This window comes from Episyrphus balteatus, chromosome 2, assembly GCF_945859705.1.
Source record: "Episyrphus balteatus chromosome 2, idEpiBalt1.1, whole genome shotgun sequence".
NCBI lineage: Eukaryota > Metazoa > Arthropoda > Insecta > Diptera > Syrphidae > Episyrphus > Episyrphus balteatus.
In genome coordinates this window covers 13,816,681-13,837,986 of record NC_079135.1, presented here as the reverse complement: position 1 = coordinate 13,837,986, position 21,306 = coordinate 13,816,681, and the positions used below count along the sequence as shown (strand labels likewise).

The window sequence follows — 21,306 nt, the reverse complement described above, 5'->3', positions numbered from 1 at the left end:
TTTTGTTTATTACACAGCGAAAAAGAATCAACATGCTACGGAGAAAGATATGTTTTTGTTGTTGATTTTGTTGGTGGTTTTCTGTGTAGAATGTTGTTCGCAGGATACAGTTTTTCAATGTGTTAAATTTCTTGATAACACAAATAAATTTTTTAAATCGTTTTTAGTCTTAAAATTCCTAAAAATGTAATAATTTTGTTTAAACATAAAAAAAAAAAAATAATCTAAGATTCAAGAGGAGTTTAACATTAATTTTGTGTGTAGATAAATGTGTTTGTTGGGTGAAGGATAAATTATACGATATTGAAATCTTAAATTGGAGGCAACGAAGGCTGTGGTATTATCGTAAAATATATTTTTTTCTTTTTCAGTAAAGTTCGTGTCCGAATAAATTTTCAACCTAAATTTTTATAGAAAACGAATTAATGAGATTGAATTAATAAGACACAAAACTTGTTCGCATGTATCGCTTTTATTTAAAAAAAAAAAACAATGAAAAAATGCATAAAGTTTAAAAATAAATTAATTAAAATATTATGTTTAATGGTTTCGAGTTTCAAACGCGTTTTGCCATTTGGCTTCTCCCACAGTAACGAGGTTTTAGAAAGAACAAAACTTTAAATATATTTTTTTTTGTAACAGGTAGAAAAACGGATTTTTGAATTTTTCAAATACTGCATAATAGTTATTGTGAATAACAGTTGCATTTGGCCAAAACGAGTCGAAGTAATTTGGTGACAAAAAAAAAATACGAAAAGCAGGTTCAGAGTGCAAAGCCAATATTTTCTGTCTGTCTCGTCTTAATTTGACAATACGTGAAATTTAGAAAAGATTGAGTTTTGCTCAACAAACTATGGCATGGATTTTAAAATAAAATTACAGACTGGATCGCACGTAATTGCTCAAGAGAAAAACTGATCAGGAGCATCTTATTTGAACCCAAGACATGTAGATCAAGCTTTAAAATAAGCTAAAACTTTTATAATTTATCTCAATCCAAAATATTATTTATGAAATTTAAGGTTGCAAAGAAACTTTCAGAGTAAATATTGTTGTCAAAGTTCTGCTTCGATGTCTCGAAAATGTGCAGCTGTAATAAAAGCAATTCAGGCCGAACAAATTACTAATTAAATAAGGAATATTTCGAAAAAGCAGCACAAAAAATAAAATGAATCCTTATAAAATGAGATAATTATCTTGAAAATTTTATTTCTCTCATAATCAGTTTTTTAACACTTCTAATGTTTAATGAATCTAGGAAAACCGCAAAAGAAAAGAAGTTCTTTTTAAAAAATATGACAAAATTTGAAAAAAAATCTTTTGAACAATGTTTCTTACGACACTGTTCGAAAAAATCTAGGTTGTAAATTTTATTTTTATTTCGCTAACATTTTTTTACTTAAAATTGGTTTCGTCTTATTCTTTGAAAATTGTAAAAGAAATAGCATTACTTCATGTAATGTAAGAAAGATTTTTGAACTTATTGAAATGTATCCATTTTTAAGTTCATAAGAAGTAGTTTTAGTCATCTAGAAATCAATATAAAAAAGAAGACCAAATTGGGCTGAGATATTGGGATAGTTTGCATAAGCTTAAGTTAAAATAAATAAGCTCACATAGAGTATTGTCAAACCTTGGTGTACTTTTTTTTTAGATTCTTTGACATTTTTCTCATAAGAAAAAATTTTAGTAGAAAAATAGGTCAATTCTTTCGAAAAGAGAGAGAGAGAGAGAAAAGAAAAACAAAACGTAGAAGATGATAAAATGAAAGTTAATGAAAATGATTATGAACCTAATATTTTTTTTTTTTTTTGCCTTGAATGATGTTTTAAGCATTTAGTTGCACATATTCAGAGCTGTTAAATTTTGCATTGGCTTGCTGGCTCGTTAACAGCATTTAAACACATTAAAGTAACGCTTCCTTTTAGTACGAAATCGAGAAAAAATACAAAATAACTCGAACAAAACCTCTCATCAAAATGCATCTTAGTCTCTTGTGAATTTAATTAAAAATATAGGTATAACTTCTTCGCCTAACATAACAAAAACTATAAAAACAAAATAGTTTAACAAAAAAATAAATAAAAAATTAAACTTAAAAACAAAATAAAAATAAATTTAAAAAACCACCCAAAAAAAAAATAATAAAAATAAAAATGTATCACTTATGTAGGTGTATGAAACCTTTTTCCATTTTTTGTTTATGTTTTTGGTTAAAAATTTATGTATTTAACAACAAAAATATATAAAAAAAAAATAATACAAAAAATTAAAACCTCCTCCCAAGCGAATCTTGTGTGGGGTTGGTTTGTGGTGGTATGACTGAATTTGTTTCTTTTTTTTTTTATTTTAATTTTATTTATATGGTTAAAGGATTTATTTTTAATTAAGAGTGATATATTCGTTAATAAATTATTTTTAAAAAAAATTAATTTTGTACTTACACTAGTGTTGTTATTATTATTCATTGTTGAATTCTTCTTTTTAACGAGTTCTTCGGCACTCTTGATTTCATCTAAGGTTACACCTTGAGTCGAGCGACGTGTTTCACGTACTCGTTTGGCGTGGGCTTTACGTTGAGTTTCACTCTCTTCGTCACGTACTGGTGGCACAAAGGATCTAAATAAAATTTAAAAAAAATATTAAATACATTCTTAATTAAAATTTTATATAATTTGTTGTAAAACAAAAAAAAAAACTGTGTTTAGATGAGGCGATTAGAGCAGGTAGCGTATTTATTAGGGAGTTTAATTTTTGGCAGCTTGGCAGCGCAAGTTTTTTTTTTTGCAAATAGGCTAATGAACTTGCAATTTAGCAGTTATTGATTGAAATAATAAAATCAAGCTATAAAATATTCATTTAACAAGTCGTTTCGGTATTTTATTTTTCATCAAGCAATTTTTGAAGAACATAACGACTCTTTCAATCTAGAACTAGCAGAACAAGTGTCAACAATTTCGAAATTGCTTTTATAGTTAGGTTATAATCAGTTAAGAAAACGTTAGTACAATAGTAAGAAAAACGATTAGAGTAAAATATTGTTTATCTTAACGAGTTTAAGATTTTAAGTCGTTGTAGATTTTGTTAAAAGAAACACGAAACACAAAATTCATTAATTCATATTTTTTTTTGTTTAAATTGGTATTTGTTCACACATTTAATACGGAAACTTTTTTAACGTTTGGAAAAAACAAACATTGGCAACACTGACACAAAAAAAAAATGAGTTTATTTCATTTACTTGAAGAAATTTTTGAAAATAGTTCCCGGTGACATTTTTTGCTTTGCAGCATCGTTTTTATTTTGAACGTCTCCATTTGTATTATTGTTGGTAGTGTTGATATTATTATTTGTATTGGCATTTTTGTTGATATTGTTGTTATTATTTTGAATTGTTTTTGGTGGAAGAGTTGGCGGACTAATATAAAATATATTTTAATTTTATACGTATGTGTTTTTATAGAATTACATAGTTTCTATTTATGATAATGCTTATGATTGAAAAAGAAGAATTTAAGAAGAAGAGAATTCGAAGTATTTTTTTTTTTTTTATAAAACTAAAATGTTTGAAAAATGCAAAAAATGCAAAATGATTAGTATTATCCTAGTGAAGAAAATGTCTGCTGTGTCTTAAAAACATTGCAATTCTTCTTAATTTCAAATCATACCTAGTGCACATTGTTCCTTACACCCACCAACTTGTTGTTATTTATATTGTGGGATTGGCAACCCTAGTGTTATCTAATCAAATCTCAATGATAGAATTACAGGACATTGGTTGCCACCACAGTTCAAGCTGTTCAAATTTTGATAATTTCATTTGGTGGAAACTGCGGAAGCGAACGAAGCAAACTTCCTTTCCTGAATAAAAGTGGGAAGTTAAGTTAAAATTAAGGTTACTGAAATTGGTAAGATCTCAGATAACTAAACTGAGAAAGTTTTTATATACGAGAAGAAATTGACAAATGCTAAAAAAAAATTGTTTTTAAAATCATGTCAGTCTAATAAGAAAATAAATTGTCTTCAAAGTTGATGTTGATCGTTTTTTTAAGAACTCTTCGGAAGAGTTTTTAATTTCTGACTTTTCTTCGATGATATACACTGTTTTAAACGATTTTAATATCACCTTTTTTAAATCACTTATTATTATTTTTTTTATTGTATATTATGGAAAATAGTAAACTAAAACAATAAGAAAAAAAATAAAAGACAGAAAGAAAACTGAGAAAAAAATGTTCGTCTCAGAAATTTCCGAAAAGAGTGAGTTCTCAGCTGAGATTTTGTCTCATTTAAAAAATCTCTGAGCCCTCAGAGATCTCTCTTTGTGGGACGCACCTACTGTAAACAAAAAAGAAACCTACTCCAAGGGACGAATTGTTTGTCTACATACCTAATCGAAACCTTTATATCTTCACATACAATTTGACGAAATTTAACATTTTAAATACACAAAGCAAAATTCAGTGAAACCCCAAATTTTGGAAAACACCTCGCCTGAACAAAGTGGAATTTAAGTTTTTTTTTCACCCAGAATATTAAATATCCTACAAAAAGTTCAAAGCACTGAGATTGACAAACGAGAAGGAAGTCAAGAAATTTCTTTTTCATGGTAAGAGTATTTGATCATCAATGTATTTTATCTTCCAAGAACACAAAATTTTGTTAACACAGTGAAAAGAGATACAGTCCAAATCGATAAAGTTCAGAAATATTGCAAAAGAACCACACCGCCGAACTGTGGACAAAATCTGTGAAAACTATGCCTACGAACGCGGGTACTGTCCTTCCAACCAAACAACTACATAACCACAGTTCTGACGTGGGGGTGAGATTCGGTTTCAGATACCAAAATAACATTATTTAATTAACTTTGTCGCACCCCCTAAAAAATCCCAAATTTTAGAATAACCCTTATAAAGTTAATAACATTATAGTAATTGTATCATGTGGATAGAGCCATTACAAATGTCTTGTCTTTTAACTGTAGATCCATTATCTGTGACAATCAGCATGGATTCATTCAAAATAAATCAACAGTAACTAATTTGTTCCATTTTACTACGTTTTGCCTCGATGCGTTTGAGGATCATAAACAAGTTGATTGTGTGTTCACCGACTTTAGCAAAGCGTTCGATAAGCTTTGTCACAAAACACTTATACTTAAACTAAGAGCTATGGGTTTTAACGAATCGTTTTTATTATGGATTTCATCTTATTTAGGAAATAGAACTTATAGTGTGAATTTCAGAAATGAACTTTCTGATCAATTTTTTATTAATTCTGGTGTTCCCCAAGGTAGCCACCTCGGTCCATTGTTATTTATATTATATATTAATGACTTGCCTTCAATTTTGAAAAACTCATCTGTACTTATCTACGCTGACGATGTAAAAATTTTTAAGAAAATAACATCAACAAGAGATTGTTTAGATCTTCAAAGTGATCTGTATTCATTCAGAGAATGGTGTAATAAAAACAGTCTTTTATTAAATTTAGACAAATGTAAAACAATGTGTTTTACACGCAAAAAGAACTTTGTGACATATGACTATACTTTGGACACATTCCCACTGGATAAATTATCCCTCTTTTCCGACCTCGGAATTATTCTTGACCAAAAACTGGCTTTCATTGATCACTACAATTATATCGTAAAAAAAGCAAATAGAATTTTAGGATTTAATAAACGATTTGCTCGTGAGTTCCAGGATCCTTACGTCGTAAAACTACTTTATGTGTCTTTTGTGAGACCAGTTCTAGAATACGGCTGTGTAATATGGGCACCATACTACACAGTTCACATAGACCGCCTTGAGAGCATCCAAAGAAGGTTCATGCGTTTTTGTCTACGTTTTCTCCCGTGGTCTCCAGGATATACACTTCCCCCGTACGCAAATAGATTGAGGTTAATCAATCTTCCGTTATTATCGTGCCATAGACAATATTTACAGTTATGTTTTATTTTAAAATTAATAAATGGGTCAATAACATCTCCATCAGCTCTGGATCGTCTTAATTTCAGCTACAGTCAAGCTAATTTACGCAGAAAAATTATTTTAAGTCCAATATTTAGCAGAACAAATTATGGTGTAAATAGTCCCTTAAATCAACTGATTTCAGTCTTCAACAGATACTATTTTATAATTTCTTCATTTAATGTTAATTTTAAGAGTAAGAGTTTCAAACAAAGTTTTTTTAATGCACAATTTTAATGTACATACCTATTTATAATATTGTATTTAATATTTTTTTTTTTTCTTTTTTTAGTTTATAAATTTAGTATTAAGACGTAACGTTAGTATTTAACGAATTAAATAAATAAATATAAATACAAATTGGTTTTGATTGCATTTATATTTGCTCCCAAAAATTAGGTTTTTAAAATAACCATCATATTGTCGAATTCTCTTCTTTAAAATTTTAAACATTTGTTTTTGTATATGTATTCTAAAATTACCTTCGAATCGGTGTCGTATTCGGAGTCGTAGGAGTCGTTGGCGCTGTGCTATTTGGTGTTGCAACTGGTGTATTCGGACTAGCCGGTGGCGACGTAATAGGTTTCCTTTAAAATAAAATGTAAGTAAATAAAAATTATCAACTAAATAAAATTAAATGACATTGAATATTGAAGAACATTCCTACATTCATTATAGAAATACTATAAATCTTTAAAGAAATAAAAAATAATAATAATATTATATTTATAAATGATCTTATATTCTAAAATGAAATTAAAATGCATATCCAGAAATAAAGTTGTATTTTTGTGAATTAATTTTGTAAAATTATGTTAGTTTAAGCATGAATTTTGTATTTAAATTAATTTTATTTTATTATAATTTTAGTAAAAGCTTTATACAGTGATTTAAGAAAACATTGTATTAGTTAATCCAAATATTTAATAAACATAAAAATTAAGTGTATTATAAAAAAAAAAAAAACAACAAACAGAAAACAAAAAAAACAAAACAAACCTGAAGTATCTATGATCTTTGAGTGAGGCCGATCTTTGTACTGAATAATTTTGAATGGGCGTGTTAACTGTTCCTAGTACATTTGGATTTTGTGTTGCCGGTAATATGGGACACGAATTGGCCTTTATTCTGGCTCGCAGTTCATTGTATTTTTGATAGAATCTTTCGATTTTGATTGGTTTTTGATTTTGATATTTTTATTTTGTGATTATGTGGTGAATAGAATGAGTATAATTTGCAAACAACAATATATAAAAAAATTAAATAAAAAAATAAAAACACACAATATTAGTATTAGTTTTAAATAAAAATAATTAATATGTTTATATAAATTCTTTTCCAAGCTCAAGCATAATTTTTGTGTTTCACCGATTTTGGTTTAAGAAAAATAATAAATATTAATTTTGTTTATCCCGAATTTAGAAAATAAATAATTTTATGCGTGCGTGATTATTTTGGCGGCTGCAGCAAATAATATTAAATTTTAAGAGCACATTTCTATTTACAAAAAAAAAAAAAAAAAATAAATCTAATTCTATACTAAATCATCAAGAAGCAATGCTTCAGCTTTAAAGACTGTTTAACACAATTATTTTTCATTCTCTGATATAATTTATTATTTTGATGACTAACAAACAGCAGTTTTTTTTGCATTTTGTATTTAATTTCTGAGTTTCTAATCTTATCAGTTTGAGTATAGATTGGTTTTCCTTGTGCAGAAATACTAGTTTTTTTCGTTTAATCGGTAGAATAAAGAACATAATAAATTGAAATGTGCTCTAGCGGCATATAAACTTTTTTTTTTAAACAACAATAAAACAATACGAGTATAATATTATGTATATAGAACGATTTAGTAGACAAAATAAATTAAACAAACATCATCACAGAAATGATTTTTTTGTAAATTTCAAAAATTAATGCATGAACGTAAAATGATTTGTTTAAAAAAAAAATAATAATTTGATTTGCTTTAAAAAAAATAACATACTTTTCATCATTCTCAAAGCTTTGAGTACGTCTGAGGATGACATCGGATTCCGTCGATTTGACATCTTTTTCAGGAACTTCTGCAAAAAAAAAAACATAATTTAGATTTATACTTATAACTTTTATCTACATTCTACAAAAATATAAACAATAAACTTATCAATATGATTGCATGTTGACCTAGCTTCTAATAATAATGCTTTTTGTATTTGATTTAATAATCTTAACGCGTTATGAGCAATAAAAATCATTTATGTGTTTGAATTTCCGTAGAGAATTTCTAACATAAAATATTATTATTATCAAACGACTACCTTCTTTTTGAACTAAATTCCAAGAATGAAAAGACATAATAATTTCTTCGTTGCAAATGATGAATCGCTGTTGATAGAATTTCTATTTGTATTTTTCAGACTTACTGGAAGCCAATCGAAATCTTATCAAGTTTTGTGTTGTATTTTTTTTTTTTTATTGAAATAAAAAAAAAAACAACTCTAGTTTTACACTTTAATTCAAGTGCAAGATATCACTACCTTCTTGTTATAACAAATTGACTACTGACATCAAATCAATTGCATAATTTTTAAACAAGTTCCTTTAAAAAAATATGCATTCACAATAATTTTTGATTTATTGTTAGATTCTTTGTAGAAAAGGTTTTAAATTAATTTTAAACCATTTCAAACACGATTTCCTCCAAAAAGTTTTTTTTAAGCCACTTACATTTTAAATTTTTACAAGCTTCCGTAGAATTATATTTTTTAAGTACTTCAATTTATGTATAGTACCTTGCCATATTATTAGGCCCAAGCGAAAAAATACAATTTTTCATGTTGCTGAATTTTTAAAGTTTTTGTAGAAATACCTTAAATTTTTTTTGTCTCATTTACTTACATTTACATTTACTTTATCATGTAGACACGGATTTACATAAAAAAAGTTGGAAACATACTGTGAATAGCTCTGCTTGTCTGATCTTCTACGAAAGAAAAAACTGTCCGAAATCTAAGAACATTACGTAATAACCAGACGATCAGAGCTTTTATATTTATGCAAGATGGGGCCTTTGCCATAAAGTTAAGAATGTCAAGTTATTCCTCGAAACAAAAATTTAAGTATTGGACCCGTCTGGAAATTTTCCGGTCATGAATTCCATAAAAAACTTCTTTTGGAGCTTATTCCCTTTTGCACGTTATTTTTTATCAAAATTTATGAATTCTTTAATTTTTTTAATGCAATCCTCATTTAAATGATAAGTGTAAGTAAATGAGACAAAAAAAATTTAAGATATTTCGACAAAAACTTTAAAAATTCAGCAACATGAAGAAACAAATTGTATTTTTTTCGCTTGGGCCTAATAATATGGCAAGGTACTGTAGTTTAAAATAGAAAATAATCTTGGAAGAACAAACCGGGTCTTATATTTCAAGTGGCTCAGAAATTTGTACTCTGTACACGTACAGTCCATTTGACACACAGTAAAATTTTTAGATGGCGAGTCACTAACAGCGATTCAAACTCTCCACATTTTTGTGATTTGCTGAACCTAATAGGTACTTTCAAACAAAAATGGAAACTCTAAGTTGATCTGGAAAAGAGCTTGAATCCTTGAACAATGCTAACATCGTCCTTCAAGGTTTGAGTCAAGAAACTTAATTTTGGACTTCAAATAATTTTTAATATTTGAGAAACATTTATTTCTCTTCAATTGATTCAATCGATCATGATTTGCAATCAAAAGAAATCCATCATTCATAGATTTGCCAATTTTTTAATATGACCTTGTTGTTTTTTTTTTAATACTTTGAAGGTTAGCAAAAAGTTGCATGAAAACTTTGCATTTCCGTAAAGTAAAATAATAAAATTATGATTCTATTCAATGATTTGATATTCTGCTACGATTTCTTTAATTTATTTTAAGTTTAACGAATGTAGATAAAATACCAATTAATCACTTAAGTTAAAAATTATTTCAAAAACCAATAAAACTATTAGTTAATTTATTAACGAATACACTAATATTTTCTTAATTGAAAATCTAGAAAATTTTAGCAAATTCACTTAATAAGACTAATAGCTTTAAGAAATGAATCCATTTATTAATAACATAATAACCACGACAAAAAAAATTGCTTCCATAATTTTTCTTTCACGAAGGATGCTTTGAAAATAAGACGAAATGTTTTGTTACCCCAGAATCTTAGTTTCCTCTTCTACTTCAAACTACTACTCAACTCCTTTTTTAGTCGATCTTCTTTTAAGTACATATTTCAGTTGTTACTTTTACAAAAAAAAGAAATATTTATATTAATTCATCTAACACGAATTTTCTTATAACTCAAACCGATTATGATTTCCCATGACACAGTTTTTTCACTTACGATTTTTAGGTGGACTCTCTGGCTGATTGCGTGTTCTTGCTGCACTACCACGTCGCCATGGGGCATCCTCATCAATGGCCGTTTCCGAATTAACTTTTTCTGGCATAAGTTTTGGTTTATCATCTAAACGAATTTTAATAAATAATTGTTATTGTATATGAAGTAATTTAAACAAAATAATAACATAAATGTTTGTTTTATGTTTTTCTAATTTGAAAAAAAAAATATATTAAAAAAATTAAAAACGCAAAAGCTTATAAGAACCAATTTTAACAAAATAAAAAAAAATATATATTAAACCATTTGTAATAATATACTTGTCACAAATCTATAGATGATATTATATAAATGAGAAAATAAAAATTGGAACTAAGGCTGCATTTGTAAATTTCAGTAGTGGTTTGGAAAGGTAGAGGTAATTTTTATTTTTTATTCGTGTCAAGCTATCTAGTCATTTAATGTTTGTATTTTCTCTCTAGGACTCAAGGTGAACAAAACCTATTTGGAAATTCAAATTAATTCAAGGGTATTCAAGTTTGTAAAAAAGAAAAAATCTTTAAATCCAAAATCTAAACATTAGAATATGAGGCTTGTAAGCTTCAGGTAAATAATTTATTACTTTGATCTTTGTATGCTAAATTTTTGTAGATTTCTTAAGTCACATATGGGAATTGAGACTTTTTTAAATTTATAATTCGGTTGTTTCAGATCTTAAACTCTCAGCACCTAGAAAAAAAGAACAGAAACAAAAAAAATGTGGACTCTGAGAATGATAATATGACAGGAGAGTAATAATTTCTGAAGCAAGAAAGTCAAAAAATAATTTGCATAACTTTGGTATGGTATGTATATTTATACATATAATGCTTTTTTATTTAAATCAATGAAAATGTTTAAATAAAAAAATTGCAGTTAAATTTTGTAATTTGTAGTCTAAAATTTGATGTTTTCTACTCAGTGTCCGAGGTAAAATTTGCCTCACACTTTAATTCGAACTGGATAAACATTTTTCTCAGGGAAAATTTCTGGGTAAGAGTAATTTCATATTTGACAATTCTATTTATTTACATCTCTTTTAAAGTGTCCAAGTGGCACTTATATAGCATAACAAAGTCGAGGACCGTTTCGACGTTATTCACCATTTAAAGGAATTTCTGGGAAAATTCCAAGCGAATTGGAATATCTGTGAGGATTAATTGGTTTGTGTGTGCAGAGTGTCTTTTGATAACCATTTGGATAGATAAATTTGATGTCGAAAGGCTTGAAGTTGCATGTATGGAAACTGGTCTAACATGAATTGTTTCCTCTGTCCGATTTCCATGGGTTTTCGAGTGATTGTCCCACGTTTGGCAAAAAAGCTTGCCAATATTAAAATTGTCATCTTTCGCCGATCGCCGACATTGCAAATACGACTTTCAATGTCCATCTTGTTACAAATTATAGTCTTTTAACCAAAAGCAAAGTTGAAAAAAATTATAACATTTCTTTTTTGTAGCACGATTCATAAGCCACCCTGTAGATCAGATGTGTTGTTTTTCTTTCTTTTAACGAAGCTATATATCAAAAATAATTGGGCTTTTCATCTTTTATTTAAAATGAATACAAAGGGATCGATATGGAATAAGCGTAATAAAATCACTGAAAAAGATTGATTTGACTTTCAGAATGCGTTAAAACGGATCATTGTTTTATTCTAAAAATTATGATTCGATTTAAAATTGTTCTACATGGAGTGAGACCAATCAAATTGACCAATGAAAATAGCCTGCTTATAACTAATATAAATCTACAAACACACAAAATACTCTTGTTTTTGAAAATAAGCATTTTAACAAGATGTCCAATACACAGAACAGGTACAACAATCTGTTTATTGATAAAAATATGAAGTTAAGTTTAGGTATATCGAGAAATAGACCGATTCGCTTTAAAGGACGTGAAACTTATGGTAAACAGCAATAATTGTCGCAAAATGAAAAACAACAAGTTGGATTTCTAGAATTCGATTTTTTCTCAACAATTTCTGATGTGAAATAACTTTCTGCTAAAAAAAAACCTGCAGTGAAAAATGATGTAGTTTTTTTTTTAACTGATTGATGCTAAAAAATACATTTTTTTAAGAATGCACTTGAAATTCAGATGGAAAAACAATTATTGTAAATGATATTTTTTTTTAAATAAGTCCAAGTCTTATTAATCAGCATAATGCCTAAAAAAAAGCAAGTAACGTGTACTAGGTTTTTTTTTTTGTCAATTTTGTGTTAGTTGATCAACGTTAATGATGAACTATGATATCTGAACGACGACAACTATGAACGTTTCCATCTTATATGTACAGTAAAAATGTATTTTGAAAAAAAAAAATCAAACAAAAAAAAAAGTAAAACAAATAACATTTAAAGAAAATTAATAAAAAAAAAGAATTAACAAGGAATAAAAAATAAACTCCAACAAAATAACAAAGAAGACAAAAATTTCAACAAAAATCCATCAAAAATAAACGAGACTTCTTGAAAAATTGGTTTCAACTAACAAAGAATTAAAAAAAAAAGGAAACAGAAACAGAAAGAAAACATAACGTACAGCTTCTAATACCTTCAGCTTCTGATATACTTGTCGAATGTGAACTCTCTGTGGAATCGGTTAGTTCAGAATCGGTTTCGTCCGATTCTGTAATCCTTTCTAAATTGCTTAAACCATCCTCTTCGATATGCTCTAAAAGAATCATTTGTTTGGCGGTGGTATTTGGTGGTGGTTTTGATATGGTTGTTTGGAATGGTTTAGGAGGATAAAGGTTTGATTATAACAAACATTTTTTTTTAATTAAAATACGGTGTGGGCAGTGAGATTGAGGAATGATGGATGGATGTGCACCAAGGATAAGCGGCAGGAATATAATTGTTATAGATTTTAATTTTTTTTTTTTTTATTTTTTTTTTTAGTTGAAGTTTATTTTTGTACAAATAAAAACGATAAAATATGAATTTTAGCGTGAATGAGAACCTAATTGGTTTTGTGTGGCAAAATAAAAGTTCAATCAATATTTGTAAAATAAAATACTTGGGAGTACTATGCATGGTTTTGTGTTGTCTTACCATTAACAGGATCCTTTGTGTCTGGCTTCACTTCAACGCGAATAAACTTCGTAGGGGTGTTCTCGATGTGATTTTCGATTGTATCTGAGATTCGACTACTTTAAAATACAAAAAAAAAAGACAAGTTAATAAAGCTTTAGAATAATTAATTGAAATTATACCTGATTTGACTAGATGGTCTTCGTTTCATTCTCTTGTTATTCGCTCGCAAATCTTCAAGGAATTTTACCATTTTTCGTTCGGCCACGTCGATACACGTCTGTCCAGCATAGTTTCGTACATCCATATCGGCCAAAGCATCTACGAGCATTTCAGCGGATTCTTTTTGACCCCAATGTGCCGCCGCATGCAATGGGGTCCATCCATCGTTATCCTGTTTATCCACATTCGCTCTGCCAGCTAAGAGCAGGCTTAGAACCTTTAAAAAAAAAACAATGTTCATTATTAAATTATTATGTTTTGATAAATGAAAAAAAATCAACCTTTTTGTATCCCTTAGCGGCAGCAACGTGTAACGCTGTGGCACCAGTTTTTGGATGTGGATTATCTGCTTCGGAAGCATCACTGCGCAACCATCGCTTGGCATCGCTAAGCATCATTTCTTCTTCGGCACGTCGTGCCTTATCACAATCGATGTTATGTTCTGCTACTAGTTTCTGCATGTATTCTATCATAGGACTTAAATGAGCTATGTCTACTGCCAAGTCGACAGCTAGTTCACCATCACTATTGACGGCAGATATATCGGCTCCATGTTCAACTAAATACCGGGCTATGCTTACAAACCTGGAAGAAAAAGGCAAATGAATTAGTATTTTTTATATCTGAAAGCTAAGCTTATGTAAAAACACAGTACATGTTATTGGTCCTAACAGGAATTTTCAGAGCATGTTTATTTTACCGAAAATATTTTTGTCCTTCGGAATGAATATTGTGTTGGGGAATCTTTTAAGGATTCAATTTTTAAGAAAACATGCATAAATCCGGTAGAAAAAAAATTCTGGGAGAAACTTTTGAGCCTCATTTATGTTTCCAAACTTCAAGACATTCTTTTTAAAAACATTTCGGGATTTCTTGATGGAAGTTTCTCTCAATCTAGACAGATGGTATATTCCAAAGAATATTATTGTACACCGTTTTTGATACTCCATTCGAAAATACTGCCAAGACAAGATTTTAGTAGAACAAAGGGTGTTATGGTCACCGAAATCAATAAATGAGTTAGAAGTTTCAGATCGATATTCATATTTCTTGGGCGTTAGGCAATAAGGTCTTAAGTCAAAAATTGTAGTTTTTCATACAAATAGATTGAAGTTTGAGAAATTCATGCAAATTGATTAGTGTTTGAGTATTGACCCGTTATTGTATCAGATTTATGTATTTGATACGAAATCGATTTTCTTATTAAAGACCTTATTGCCTAACGTCATCGACATAAGAAATTCAGCATATAAGAAACAGATTTCGAATTTTAAGATTTCTCTCAAAATAAAATATAAGAAATAGAGTTCAAAATAAAACGATGCTTTGAGAGACAAAAGAAAATTGATGCAAATTTTCACTAGCATTAATTTTGATATTTTGTGAATTTCAGACTTGAAACTGTCTAGTAGCAAGACGAGCTTTTTTAAGATTTACAGCGACATCAATATGGTTAAAAAGCTAAACAAACAGAGTTTAAATGAACATGTGTGGAGCATGACATGTATGTGCTACTGGAGGAGACAAGTAGCTAGGAACCTTGCTGACTAGAAACGGAAAGGCTTGTTGGTTGAGACCGATAACCTCATTGGATTGTAAGCATTTCCTTAAGTAAGTATTTAAGACTTGAAACTTGAGTACCATTTGAATTGAAAGGAAGTTTTTCCTTCAATGAAGAAAGTGATCATCGAAAGAGTTTACGAAAACATTCAAAATTGACCATCAAGGTGACCATCACCTGTAGATCAATTAATAAAAAAAACTGTTCTAATGTTGTAAAAGTTAATGTTGATTGAGCGAAAAATGTATTTAACTATTAATTTTTTATTGTTTCTTTGAGTGGGATAAGTGGTTAGGAAGTGGTTTTATTTATATCAATGCATCCACAAGGGATGATGGGATTTACAGGAAAATCGAACTTTATTTGTTTCCAACTGAGAAAGTTGACACATTAACCGTCAAAGGTATCGGAGTTCAGTAGCAAGATCTCGAGATTTTCTTCCAACAACACCAAACGAATGGACATAATGAGGCATAATTATTCAAAATGTAATGAAGGACGAATTTTTAATATAACACGGTTGCTGTATTATTTATTTCTTAGATTGGCTCTTTGTTCCTTGGGAAAAAAATTGTTAAGCTGACATACTAATAAATTTTGCGAGTTGCACCAAAATTAAATTTTAATATTCGCGAAAACTATTTTCTTGTTCAAGTACAAAATTTAAGGGAAAAGAATAAGAATTAATCATTTGCTTCACTTATTCAGGGTAAATCAAATTATAGGAAAATGAACAACTTTTCACTCGGATTTCACAATAGCGTAAAGTGAAATGTAGTTTTTATGGATAAAATCTTGTTCATGTGGAATAGGACTGATTTAAAATTTGAGAGCTTTCAAAAAAGCGAGTTTTTCCAGTACCATATTAACCTATTATATGCAAATATATTGTTGTACTGGATTATTGAAAAGGTTTTTTTTTTTAATTTTGATGTTCATTGACAACCAACTTTTTTCAGGGCCATATAAAAATTTAACTAGCGATTAAAGGTATTTCGTTTTTCGAAAAAGGTAAAAAAAAATTTAATCTTTAAATTTAAGATAAGATGAACTCTCTTGAAAAGCAAAAAAATAATTCCTTGAGAAACAAAACATGTGCTTTCCGGAAAAATATATATATCAGACTTGTTTACATGAATATTATCCCTCTTTCCTGATAAATTGAATCCCTGAGAATTTATTTACCTACCCATCTAATGTTTACTCTGATTTATTTAATTTTATTGGAATTTCATGAATACAAATCCTCAATAAAGCTCAATCTGCACGAATATTTAAACCTAATGCAAACCCCAGTTTTCTTTTTTTTGCTAAAAACCTACCCGCATGAAGCTGTTGCATGTAATGGTGTCCAACCCTCATTATCCTGTCTGTTAATATCGGCGCCATGTTCCACTAGGAATTCAACCATATCCAAGTTATCATCGATGCAAGCCTGGAAGAAAGAAAGAAAATACAAGAACAAATATAAAATAAGTTGAAAATCGATATCAATGTAAACAAAATAGAATTTTAAGTAAAAAAAAGAAGTAAAATTGATAGAAATTCTTTATGTAAACAAAAAACCACTGGCGCTGGCTGGATTTCCGTTGATGATATCATCTCATCGTCATCATCACATACAATTGCTTGCCTAGTGGCGGTGTTAGTAGTAGGTATTATCTAGAGCACCAGTGCGTCGGTCGGTCGGTCGATTGGGAGGTCGGTTATTATTATTATGGAAACGCATAAAGCACGCAAAGAGTGTGAGATAATAAATTCAATTCAATATACAAAGGCAGGAAAAAGGGGGAAGAAACTAGTGCTATATGCGGTTTTTTCATCATTATTTTTTATCGTTTTATTTCAAATTCAACAATTTTTTTTTTGGCTGAAGAAAATTTTGTAACAAAAAACGAAATAAATAAACAAAAAAGTTTAAAGTTGGGGAATGTTTTTGTGGGTTTGGAAAAGGCAAAGGGGCTTTATCAAATCAAAATATATGATATCATGAATTTCAATCTATGAATAAAATGTCAGGTTGTTGATCTCTCGAAAACGTTTGATTACAAAAAACGAGAAGAAAAGAAGTACAAAATTTCGAATTATATTTTAAGCAAATGTTTATTTAGGGGATTTATGATATCAGCATGGGAAAGTGTTTATTTGGGGTTCGTCTTGTGGCTTTTTTTGTGTGTGAGGCTTTATCAAATTGAAACGAATATTAAGCTTATCGATGTACATATTCATTGAATATGTCTATCCTGATTGTCGTCGGCTTATCGTTTTTTGATTTCCGGTAAAACGTGTGTCAATGGATATGTTACATGATTTGAGCACTCAATTTGTTTTAGTATGGTTGGAAAATTTTGGAGAAGAATTAATGTTATTTTACGAATAAAGTTGCCCTTCTTTTTTAACTCCTTTCAAAATCCAATCCCATCTAAAATTGTTCATTGTTCTGTTTTTGATGTTTGGTTTTCAAATCCTTTTAAAATTTTAGATATACAATATTTTCATCGGCTGAATGGATTAATGTACCCTTAATATAGTGAACCCATTACGAGCATTAGGGAAATAGGTGGGAATTTAAAAGGAGTTGCCGATAAACATGAGTTTTGAATTTCTGAGATTTGAAATGGGATGGAAAAACAGGGGTTGGTAACGCGTTCCACATTCGTGTAGTGCTGCTGAAGAAAGAATATATGTATGTGATAGTACGTCCAGAATTGGACTCGCGGGTAAACTGGTGGGCATTCATTAAAGCGATAGTATTATTGTTAAACTGGTTGAGAGGAGGAATTAAACTAGATATTTTACAAGAGCATTGCATTTGGACAGATTTGTGTAGGTACGTAAAGATCTTTAAAAACTTTTGCCACTATACGAATGCGAAAGTCCTTTGAAACCGTTTTCGCGCTCAAGTACTGGAAGTGTCATGACACTAACGGGCAGTATAGAGTTGGCAGCGAACTGTCTTGCAAGAATGTAAGCTTTCTCAAAAGATCTAAGAAAAAGAGTGTCATTGAAAACGAGCGTTGGAAGCGAAGACGGAATTGTGTTGCGTTATTTTTTGTTTCAAATGACCAAAAAGATTACTACTTTTGGGACATTGCAGTATTCTCTGCCTTATTCTAATCGTGCATAAATTTGGTTGGTCGAATATGAAGCCTTTTAAACTTGTTTGTAACATTTGAACCCTGATTACCCCCTTTAAAGCTCGAATAAAAGCATGAATTCTCCTCCGGTTTAGTAGTTTTAACTCTATTCGGGACAAAATGTTTCATTTCGAAAAGAATTAAATTTGTGATCATATCAGCGCTGGAGTCAGATCACTATCGAGTTTTTGAAGAATCATTAATCATTAAGAATTATCCCAGTTCTCGTACTACCAGACAATTAACTTCTCTTTAACTGGATTTGTGTGGCAAGAGCAATTTGCAGACACTAACAGTGTTGTGTTTATCAGGATCAGAGGTAAGAAACAAGTCTAGAGAGTTTTCGGCTTTACAAGTACAAATTACTTATTCGGAACTTAGAACTCAAAAAGAGGTTTATTCTGGGGGATGTCGAAATAGAATATAACAGATTTTACGTTATACCTAACAAAACCCAATCGACATGTGTGCATACAGCATACAAAAATTCTGTCGAATGAAATCTATTTTTCACTTCACATAGCATCTTCTAAGTGCTTTTCTATAGTACTCTTCTTGTCAAGACTAATCTACGGGGGAAAATCTTCCATAACATAAAATACTATAATCCATGACAAGGTGGATTTGCACATTTCTCAATGAGCAATAACCTGACGGCATTCGATTAAATTGCAAATGAATGTGAAATCCTTTAAACTCTTTTATTATTGCACTGCATGCACATCCTTGGGTCACATGTGTTTTGTGTGTGTACGTTTAAAAGTCGAACTCGGTATGTCTTGAGTGTATATCATCAATTTGTTTCAGTTGGTTATTTTTATAGAGCAAGGTCATCAGACTTGCTTGCTTGCAGTCGCATCAAAGGCCGTATACCATTTTGCACCCCTGTGTGTTTGGCATTTTGTAATCTTCTTTGCCATGAAAACAGAAACAATATCAACAACAACAAAAAACATTCAATGGTAATAAATTTAATATTTATAAGAGTTGAATTTTTATTTTTTGATTCTTAAAATAATTTACTAGTCGTCGTTGGTTATCGCTTTTTTTTCTTCAAAAAACAAAATTATGTAAATCAAAATAAATTAATACAACAACAACAAAAAACATAGAGAAAAAAAGAGGCTTTCAACAGCCACACAAAGCAAAACTGGGTGGTTGCCAATTAATTAATTAAGCATAGCTGTTTGTAATTTATTTATTTTCTTTTTTGTTGTTTGCATGCTAAAAGTAACAACCTTTTTGCTTTTTTTCTTTTTAAATTTTAAATCAGATTAAATAGATTGACTAAAAATACAAGTTGAAACAAATTTCAAAAAATATAAAAATCATTTAATTTATTTCAATTTCAATTCATCGAATTTGAAGAATTGAAGTGGATGATGTACGACGAGTATAACAAAACTACGAGTAGTTTGGTGATTTTTTCAATGACTTTGATTTTGTTTTTCTTGTCGGTCGGCTTTCAACAGACACCAATTTTTGTGAATGAAATATTTGGCAAACATTAAAATTAGATAAACGAGAGCTATGCGAAGGTTTTTTTTGCTGTTTTTAATTGAGAAATCAATAAAACTTTTTGATCTGTAGTTTATGTGTTTTTCTGAAGAAATGATTGCTTTCAGAAAACCGTTTTGAGAATTGATTTTTCAGACAACCTTTCAACAGTTTTTGAAAACAATTAAAACTTAAAATTTAAAAAAAAAAAAAACAAATTAAAAAAAAAAAGTAAAAAACAAATAAAAAAATAAAAAAAAAATTTTTTAAAATTTAAAAAAAAATAAAAACATAAAAAATTAAAAAATTAATAAAAAAATAAAATTGAAAACAAATACATATAAATGAATGAAAAAAAATTTTTTAAATTAAAATTGAAAAAAATATAAATGAATGAATGAAAAAAAAATTAAAATTAAAAAAAAATTAAAATTGAAAAATAAAAATATAAATGAATGGAAAAAAAAAATCATTAAAAAAAATTGAAATTTGAAAAAAAAAAAAATAAATAAAAAGGAATTAAAAAAAAAATTAAAACAAAAGTTAGAACATGTTTTTAAAATCACGTACAAATCATTTGTACAAAGTTTCAATCAAATCTATATATTCGTTTAGGCCCTAGCTCGATATACAGAAGAGAATTTCTCTTCTTTCCACAAAAAAAGAACTTTCATCTAAGGCCAATAAAACACTTTCAGAAGAAGCATTCCGGACGACCAATCGAAAACGATATAAGTAAAAATTCTTAACAATTGAACATTAAGGACTTTGCAATAAAGAAAAAAAAACTTTTAATGACTTTTGGTTTTAATACAATTTTTGAAAATCCCAATATAGCAAAAATTATTGCCGTGCCATCTTCACGATGCATTATTTTTATAATTTCCAAACAACACTTATGTTCTCATTTCTACATTTTCCTTATTGGATATAAACTCTCAAATGTCACTTTTCCATTTTTCAAACTCAAACGATAAAAATTTGCCCCAAACTTCGTCTATTGCTTGGAGCTTCTACATACAAACAAAAAAAATTTAAAAAAAAGCATAAGTAGACTCTGTCGATGCCGAATGTGGATCTCAATGGTACTTGCCATTTGGATAAGAGCATAATAAATTTTCATGATTTGTTTAGAAAATGCAACTTCATGAGCTTTTCACCCTATTTTTTGTTGTTTCTTATTTTGGTGGGTGTTTCATATTTTTTTCATTTACCCTATTTATTGTTTTGTTTTGTATTGTATTGTGTGGTTTGGAGTATTTTTCTCTTTTGGAGTTTTTTTTTTGTATTTTTTTTGTTTGTTTGTTTGGAGAAGCACGTACATAACGAGTGGCAGTATTTTATAAAACGCAATTCTATGGTGGCGTTAAAAATCTCTGTGGGGTTGTTTTGTTTTTGTGCTTGGATATGAGATGGTTTTTTTTTTGTTTTGTTTAATTTATATGAGTGTTGAAAGCTTCTATTAAGGTG

The 21,306-nt window shown here is 29.0% G+C and overlaps 1 protein-coding gene across 1 annotated transcript in view; it reads right to left on the bottom strand.

The window, feature by feature from the left end:
• Positions 1 to 5: 5 nt before the first annotated feature.
• The window catches only part of LOC129912287 (protein phosphatase 1 regulatory subunit 12A-like), a 63,298-nt gene continuing 41,997 nt past the window's right edge, over positions 6 to 21,306 (bottom strand). The window contains exons 2-13 of the mRNA XM_055990486.1: positions 16,525 to 16,637; positions 13,923 to 14,226; positions 13,602 to 13,858; positions 13,441 to 13,538; positions 12,929 to 13,060; positions 10,346 to 10,468; positions 7,966 to 8,044; positions 6,975 to 7,136; positions 6,458 to 6,562; positions 3,242 to 3,418; positions 2,445 to 2,619; positions 6 to 178 (exon numbers count right to left, since the gene is read on the bottom strand). Of these exons, the coding sequence (XP_055846461.1) occupies positions 170 to 178; positions 2,445 to 2,619; positions 3,242 to 3,418; positions 6,458 to 6,562; positions 6,975 to 7,136; positions 7,966 to 8,044; positions 10,346 to 10,468; positions 12,929 to 13,060; positions 13,441 to 13,538; positions 13,602 to 13,858; positions 13,923 to 14,226; positions 16,525 to 16,637 (1,734 nt within the window). The 3' untranslated portion in view covers positions 6 to 169. The remainder of the gene's footprint in view (positions 179 to 2,444; positions 2,620 to 3,241; positions 3,419 to 6,457; positions 6,563 to 6,974; positions 7,137 to 7,965; positions 8,045 to 10,345; positions 10,469 to 12,928; positions 13,061 to 13,440; positions 13,539 to 13,601; positions 13,859 to 13,922; positions 14,227 to 16,524; positions 16,638 to 21,306) is intronic.